The 8,635-nt window shown below is 37.6% G+C and overlaps 1 protein-coding gene across 2 annotated transcripts in view; it reads right to left on the bottom strand.

Moving 5' to 3' along the window:
- Positions 1-3,334: 3,334 nt before the first annotated feature.
- Positions 3,335-8,635, bottom strand: part of kif18a (kinesin family member 18A) — a 31,190-nt gene continuing 25,889 nt past the window's right edge. For both annotated transcript variants that reach the window (XM_044351218.1, XM_044351227.1), the window contains exons 15-18: positions 7,192-7,567; positions 4,494-4,586; positions 4,208-4,305; positions 3,335-4,022 (exon numbers count right to left, since the gene is read on the bottom strand). In XM_044351218.1, the coding sequence (XP_044207153.1) occupies positions 3,886-4,022; positions 4,208-4,305; positions 4,494-4,586; positions 7,192-7,567 (704 nt within the window). In that variant the 3' untranslated portion in view covers positions 3,335-3,885. The remainder of the gene's footprint in view (positions 4,023-4,207; positions 4,306-4,493; positions 4,587-7,191; positions 7,568-8,635) is intronic.

Genomic DNA, 8,635 nt, shown 5'->3' with positions numbered 1-8,635 from the left:
GTACATATGATGTCCTTGAAGGTGGATGTTTGAATGTAACCACAGATGGACAAAGTCAGCCAAACAATAAACTTCTTTGTTGTATTTATCTCTCCTTTTTCTTTTTCAAGCAGGCACTCCATAAAAATATTGCATTTTTATGTTAAAAAATCATCCAAAGCTACCAGCGCTCAAATAAAATCTGCTTCTTACACAGCTCAATCCACGACCCACCAATAAAATCTTAACATCACGCACATGATTTCCGCAGGTTTAAATATCTGTAAAGGCGTGAGCTGACGAGGCTTACCTTATCCTGAATGTTCAGCCGCCAAATGTGCTCCAATATGGTGGATGATGCAGATAATTTTATTTTATGGTTTTATGTCTATTTCTTTGCTTTCCACAGTCGGTTGTACCGGCAAGAGAGGGGACATGGTGTAAACAACAATCTTCATGGACCTGCTTTACATGCCAAATCCAGTGTGCATCCAAGGAATTTCCATAACCCCTATTTAAATATTTGCATTAAGCATCACGGGACAGGGGAATGAGCAAAAGCGATTGTTTTGTGCTTCACTTATGGAGCCATATTTAACATAAAAAAATGAAATAAATTGAATTTTCCACTACAGCATGTTAAATGGACACAGAACTCCTTTTTTAATCTTTTTGTTTTTGTCTTTATTTTGGTTAATTTAGCTAAAGTATCCACAAATGCACAATAAAAAACAATTATACAAACCAAAGCTGCTCTTGACGAGTATTAAAAGCACTATTTGAATCTGAAATATTAAACTTCAGCATGTTCGCATCATCATGAGTCTGGCACACACATCCAGCATGTTTACCTATTTTCAGGGGGCGTATACGTATATTTTTTGGTAAAACAAAAGACACTATTAGTGGTAAAAGGACAGCCAGCCAGAGTTACTCCACTGTGACATATTGCTTTAAGATATCAGGTCATCTAATTAGACAGGGGACGAAAAGTTCACAGCTGTGACGTGCTGCCTTGTGGGAGTCAGGAACATTGTAGGAGGGATCATATGCTTATATTTGTATGTGGTAGTCTCTGTCTCTCCTGCTGGTCGTGCAGAACTAAAGATTCTTTTCAACCATTGGAGGCAGCAAACACGCTGTCAGTCTCATCCAGACCAACACTCAAGGTTTTATCGAATCAGAATTATTATTAACATTAATTAACTGCATCAACGTGTCTTTGTGTGTCTTTGTGTGTGTGTGTGTGTGCGTTTGTGTGATGGCATCTGGGAGTGCGGCAGGTTAAGTGTTGTGAACGCTTCAGAAGCAAACGCTGTGATGTTTCATCTACATGAACATCTTTGTTTTTTTTAGCAGCTTAGTCTGTTTTGTATGTTCATAATAACCACTCATCTCTGACTTTGCATGAGACACAGTAAAGGTTATTATCGTCCTGATCAGGAGCAAATAAAATAAATAAATGAATAAATAAATAAAATCAGAATTCACTTGTATGTGCTCCAGTGACTTTGTGATGAAAATAAGGCAGCTACATATAGTAACATAATGACAATCAATTAAAAGTGCTCTGTGTTAAGGGCAAAATACCATTAAAGTCACTGTGATCTTTGTTTAACAATACAAAAATAGAGTTAACAACTTTGTGACGCATTTGCACAGAGGTGTTTTTTTACTAACAAATCACAACACATAGCATGTAATGTCTCTCAGGGAGGCGAGATAAAACAATGGGTCCGACATGATCTGAGATTCTACCTGCAGTTGCTAAGCAACACCCACCTCCAACCTCTCAGTCTGTCCCATTGGTCAGCAGGAAAAACGCACAAGGCGCCCCATTGGCTAAGAGAAAGTTAATAAACTTTAGCCAAGACCTGCCTCCCTGTGTGCGCACACACTCTCTCTCACTCTCTCTCCTTCACACACATACACACACACACACACACACACACAATGAAGAGATTCTTGTGAATGAGAGCATGAGAGGGTGTCAGTGCTTGCGCAGTACAGTGCTGATATATGCATTGAGCTCCTGAGCTAAAAATAAAGATCATACTGAATGCTGTGCCTCTGAAAGTTGCAAGACTGAATTCAAAGTGACAAGTCTAGTTCTCTCCAGACAGAGCAATGAGGTCCCACCCTCATCATAGATCCAGGAGGTATTTTTTGACATTCGTTTTTAGTAAAGAATTCTAATAATAAACTGCTTCCAAGTGATTCTTCACATCGGATCAGGCTAAAAATGCAACACAGGAAAGCCTAAAATATCTTTGAAATGCATTTCAGACGTGGTATAAAGCAGTGGTTCCCAAGCTGTTCTGTGTGATGAACCCCCACAGCTCTATCAGATGAAGGACCCCTTCATCATCGCTATCGTCACGCTCTTTTAAATGGATGTTAAACTGGATGTCATTTAACACCATTTATTTATGACATTAAAGTGGATATTGTTATAATATTTTTTTCTTACAACTGTAGGTTGTTCTGGTCAAGTTTGCATTTGTACCACTATAACTTGGGATGGCAGAAACCAGATGTTTCAACCATTTATCCATGACTTTCAGCTATCCTTTCCAATAATGTATCAATTCTTAGCTATACATTCCAATAATTTACTAATTGTTCTTAGCTATTACATAATTACTTTCACCCATTTCTACAGTTTATCCGTTACTTTATCCACTACTATAAAATTATCCACTTAGTCTTAATTTATCTATTGCTTTTAATCTGTGTCAACCATTTATTTAGCCTATTACATTTCACTGCCTATTAGAACCACTTATCCATTTTTTTTAGTCATCACTTTTAGCAAACTGTTTCCACTGTTTATCAATTAGCCTACTTTAGGCTAACTTTATCCATTACTTTTAGCTAAAGATTTTTTTACTGTTAAGTCGTCACTTGTAGCAAACTATTTCCACTGTTTATCAGTTACTTTATGCTAACTTTATTCATTATTTTTAGCTATTACAACCATGTATCCATTACTTTTTGCTATATCACCTGTTTATCCATTACTTTAAACTGTCAATTTCTAATTCAATTCCACTCATTCTCAATTGCAACACGTGGTGTTGAGACAAACAGCATCCTATCAATCACTGCACTTGGGGTTCACTTGTTCCTCCTTAAACACATATGAAATAGTTGTTTTTTCTATAGAAAAACAATCAGGAAATTATCTTTTTGAGTTATGCTGTGAGTCACTCCTCAGTCAGTTCAATTTCTCTTGTCATTGTGTTTCACCTTCCATGAGCTTGTCCTACATCACTTATTTATCACTGGAACGTCTTGTAATCCAAAAGTCATTGAAAACCACATTTAGACATCAATCAACACAAAAAAGCAGATATTACATTTTAGAAAGAGATTCATTTATTGAAAAACAGCCAAAGATTGTGGATCAATTTTACTAACTGTACAACCACAAATTACAACACAAAAATTAAAACAGCTCAGTGTAGAGCAGTTTCCATTTTGTCTTTTTTAAAGTCACGCACAGTCTACCTCTGATATTAGCTGCCCCGGGGAAACAGTACATAAAACTCAGAACATCCACAGGACTTTTTATTTCTTGCAGTTAGGGTGTACATGAGTGAGTTAATCTTAAAATCCATGAGTAGAGAAGATAAATATTGGTCTTCAAACTATCAAAAATCTAAACAAACGACCAATAACTATACAATGTTAATATATACAATCAAGTAAATCCCTTCAGGGAAATGATGAAAATTACATTACATTTTGTTTTATTACGTCAGCATTTGTGTTTGAGAAATATACACAATAATCAACTTTTTTCTGTCAGGTCTTGAGAAGAAACACTTAAAAAACAACAAATACAGACGGAAAAGTTTGGAAGAGAAAATGTCCATAAAGGCTGATGTTAAGAGGTCGTTGCTTTTACATCCGCTTGGTGACTCGCTTGAACTGTTGGGACGTTTTATAGAAAATGGACTTGGATTTCTGAGGTTGAAGGAGGCTCAGATTTCCTTCTGAAATGCTCCTCACAACTCTCCGAGGCTTGTTCTCCTCTGAACCTGATGGCAGACAAAAAAAACTTTCATTTAAATTCACCAAAAATATTTGGATTTTTTTTGGTAAATATCCAATGTATGAACATACTCTTGGCCATGATATTCTGCAGTGTGCATTTTTATGACTGTACATATTTTTTCTTTAGCGAATGCCTTCTTCAACTGTGTTTTTTTATGTCGATACTTACCAGCAAAACGATGCACCCTGAGTGGTTTCCGGGCCACAGAGGGGTCTTTCTTTATACGCTTCGGTGCAGAGAGGCCCTGTGTTAACTCATCTCTGATGCTGTATTGTGAATGAAAGTGGCAGGAAAAAACGGAAAAAGTAAACAAACACAAAACCAAACATTTTTTATGCATGACTGGAATGCCTGTTAAGTATTTTAAGTTATTTTGGTGACAGTTCATCACAGCTTTAGTTTGTTTCATCCACTGCCTGTATAAAACGACATACAGAGAAAATTAAGCGCTTACTTGTTGAATTTACGCTTTCCTTGTGCAGCAGACGTCATGTCCATGTAGGTCGGGTTGGCTCGTCTCACGTCTTGTAAAGATGGCATCTGTTGCCTGCAGGGAGGGGTTCATATTAACGTAACATCTCCACTGTTTGGACTAAGAGACTCCACATCGGGGACAATCAACATCTCTGGCACCTCCAGGTATAAAATATGTAAATCATTGTTTTTGATCGGGTATTCCTGTTTTTATGAAGCTGCACATTGACGAGATGATGTCCCGCTTTTAGCATCTTAGACGCGTTATCCATAAGTTTCATATTTCGCCAATTCCTGTCAAGGCAAGAGCAGGTTTGGAATTTAGTTGCATAAGAAGTCTTTTAACACTATATGATCGAATTGTAGCTCAAGATCCTTGTGCTGCTCCCTCTGACGTCTCTGCCTGCTAAACTTTGCGTGAACCTTGACCAGGAAACTGTTACTTACCCACCACGCAGTTCCAAAAACACTTTTTTTTTTTTTTGCAGTAGCCACAGTAAAACTTAAGTACAAAGTTTCTTGAAGACATTGAGCCTCTTCCTCTAAATTTGTGTCATCATTTAAACTGTTAACACCATCTACAAAGCTCCTGCTCTTGTCACGAGAAATATTTATAGAGGTAATGCTTTTTCCTGCTATCTAAATGCACTCCTTTGAGATATGACCTGTCTATAGCAGGACAACTTAGTTACCAGGTGCTAAGTGCGCTCATAAATTCTGGATTAGCCCCGCTCTTCAGTATTTGAGGAAAATCAACCCCTCATGATACAGTTTGTTTGTACGCAGCAGAGATGTTTGAAGCAATTCAATTTGTCCTGTGATTTTGGTGATTGAGGTAATGTGATTTTTTTTCCTGATTAGAACAAAGTTATCCAATGAATTCAATCATATACATAATGGAAGCATCCTTCACTAACGTAAACCCTTGTTGCTACTGCTGCTGTAATTCAAAATATTTTCCATTTTGTTTGCAAGTCCTAGCTGAAGACACCGGTACGCCACCAAGACACTGCTCAGCTCAGATGATTTAAAGCCTCTTGACCCGATGTTCCAGTCTGGAAACTTGCTGCCTACACTCATAACATTTCCACCCTAGTCTCTGTTTTGTTTTGAATAAGGTTTCGGGGATTTACCCCTGTTGAATGGTTTAGTTACCACCCAGCGTGTGTCTTTCATTCGGCAGCCAAAGGGATGTGTCTTAGGATTTCTTTCTAAACATTTTATGTAACTGATTCGAGAAACGGCTGAATTAGATAGATATCTCTAACTTTTTAAACTTTATTAAGAGAATTAATAACATTCAGAATTTGCATTTACTATTTTGAACAAAAGCCAATTCTTAGATTTCTGATGTAGTTTTGATTAATTCCAACTCGAACTTTCTTGCTAGTTGTGATGTAAGTAAGGAAAGGTGGATTAATTTATTTAGTTAAGTAAAAGTTTCTCTCAATTGGAAAATTGAAAATAATGATTAGTGACAAAATAAAAAGGTTTTTGATGTGATTTTGTAGACGTTTCTGCTGCTTTTTGTGGCATGCGCATTTCCCCATCTTAACTTACAGTAGGCTACATTCTCATTCTGTCGTCTTGACAAACACTGATGAACAAATGATCTACAAGCTACTAGCTTATAGGCTACTAATTGGCTACTCGCTAGCTTGTCAAGAAATTTTAAATTTTAGGTAAAAATCAATCCTCAATGGATAAAACATCCAGGTGACTGTGAGTCCCTAACAGACAAAAGGATAACAAGCACATGAAAAACAGAGAAAATCAAAGGCATGTGCGCTACATTAAACAGTAGTTAATGTCAGGAAAACAAGTAATTTTATTATTATGTTCAGCAGAAAACACAAATTTTGCTGCTAACTTGTTCCTCCTCATGTCATAGAGGTTAACTGTAATGATATTAATATTGCTAACACCCAAAGTTCTGCTTTAACACTCAAGAGGCCAGCTAAAAACACTTTCATGCAAACTCCCCTATGCTGAAAAGTACGTGTGCAAGAATAATTGTTTGGTAAACGGGAGGCGAGAAAGTGCAACGAATGGTTCTGATAGATTGTGTCAGCTGTTGCGATTTTTCCATTTGTCCACAGTTAGATTGTGATGCTATATCAGTCTTGGTTTCTGTTGTGTGACCAGTATTTTCTTTGGTGTTTCCTCAAGTCTCTCAGTTCCCATGAAAAGGAGTGTTTCTTATTGTATTTTCTACAATATTTGCTAATTGGGTGGAGAGAGGAGAGTAAACTATTGTAACAGTATGTTTTGGAGAGATCAAAGTAGTGCAGTAGGGCAATAAGTAGGAAGCTTCATCATACGGAATGGCCTGCAAAGAGCAGCAATATCCTGCACATGTTGCAGCAAAAGAACTGTAATCCACATTACAGACCACTCTGGAAATGATTCCCTACATTTTGCTGACCTTCAGAGGTCATGCCTTCAGAACTCAGCATTCCTAGTCTTGTTTACTGATATGTGCCCATAATACAGTGCAAATTGTAGTCTGCGCAAATGACATAGACCAAACGTAGAAGGACCAAAGGAACAACATTTAACAGCATCGCTGTAAAATAAACAGGAATTACACTAAAATCATAGAGAATCGTAAACATTAATGTAAAGAAATCTTAAATGCTTAAATTGAAAGAGGGGTTACAAACTGAGCATTTTCTTACCTTTTTGTAGGAATCTGGTTCCCCCCATTGCCTTTGGGAGGATTGAGTGGTTGGCTGGGAACTGAGAAGTCCACAGACCTTGATGCTTGACAGGGACCATCATTGCTTATTATTATCGTTGAATTAGTTGCAGTTTCATCATCGTTGTCTAGAACTTCAAAGGTCATATTGGGATCCATGGTGGTGGAGAAGCTCATGGTCTGAACAGTTTTTGGAGCAGGTTCTGGTGTGCACTGGAGCGGGAACATGCCTTCCTCATAGACTTGGGTCTGGGAGACGGTCCTGGGGCTTTGTGGTGGCAGTGATGCAGACAGATTTCTCCTGGTGGGCTTTCTGGGAAATGCTCCCTGTTTCACATCTGCCTGATTTCCTCTACCTATGAACACAAACAGTAATCAACAGTTAATAGAAATCAAACAAACAATGCAGTGACAGTTATACAGTACACACTAATAAATGACCTATGAAGAATGAACGTAGAGTAGTCACAAAGGGAGTTTAAACCAAAGAAAGTGGTTCTCAGCTAATTAGACACAGTAGATTAGGCACAATTAGTTTCATACACAACTACAACAAACAACATTTGAACATTACAGATGGGAGTCAAATGGGAATTCTACTTCCAAGTGAACGGGGAATGCCCAGAAAATGTTGTCTTCACTTTGTTTTGTAAGATTTCCAAGCAGAATGATGTCCAACCTGTCTGCAAGCCAATTTATGTATCCTGTGTTTATTGGTTCAAATGTTGTGTGTGTTGTGCACTTTCTGGTCAATATCTCACAGGACAAAGAATGTGGTATGGCAACAATGTCGCCATTTTTTGTGACTAACATGTTTGCTAATAATATTAACGTCATCTTTCAGGGATACACAGTTATCTTCAGATAGAATATTTTGTGTTGGCATTCAATATGAGGTTTGCAAAAAGAGAGCCCAAACGTGGAAAGGTCATACCACCTACATTGACATGATAGACATTTCAATTGATATGAAAGCTACTTTGACCTACATCAATTGTCTTCCAATGAATGTATTAACAAGTACTAATGCTGCATGATTTCAAGCCCTCTTTGCAGTTGTCAGCACCTGTAACATGCCATCCTTGGAAGGCTTATTGCTAACACAACTAAAGGCCTTGAAAGTGAAAGCATATCAAACCACTTGAAAAAGTAAGCAGGGCAACAGTAAACACATTGCTCCCCAAAATGACGTCGACTCCCGTTACTCAATCAGAAATCAGTAATAAGTGCTGAAGTCCCAGTCGTAGGCCAAACAGTGCAATTTAAAAAATGTCAGATGAGATGGATCGTTCCCTTAAGTTAAGTGTGATCAGTAGTGTCAAGAAATATTATGCATGGCACAAGGCAATTAAACATATCCTTGCACATATAAACATAAACTTTACAATGTGATGTGTTATTCCCCTAAAAAGCACAGCGTTTTA

This window comes from Thunnus albacares, chromosome 1, assembly GCF_914725855.1.
Source record: "Thunnus albacares chromosome 1, fThuAlb1.1, whole genome shotgun sequence".
NCBI classification, from domain to species: domain Eukaryota; kingdom Metazoa; phylum Chordata; class Actinopteri; order Scombriformes; family Scombridae; genus Thunnus; species Thunnus albacares.
Note: the sequence above shows the minus strand (reverse complement) of the source record. Positions and strands in the feature narration are given on the sequence as shown.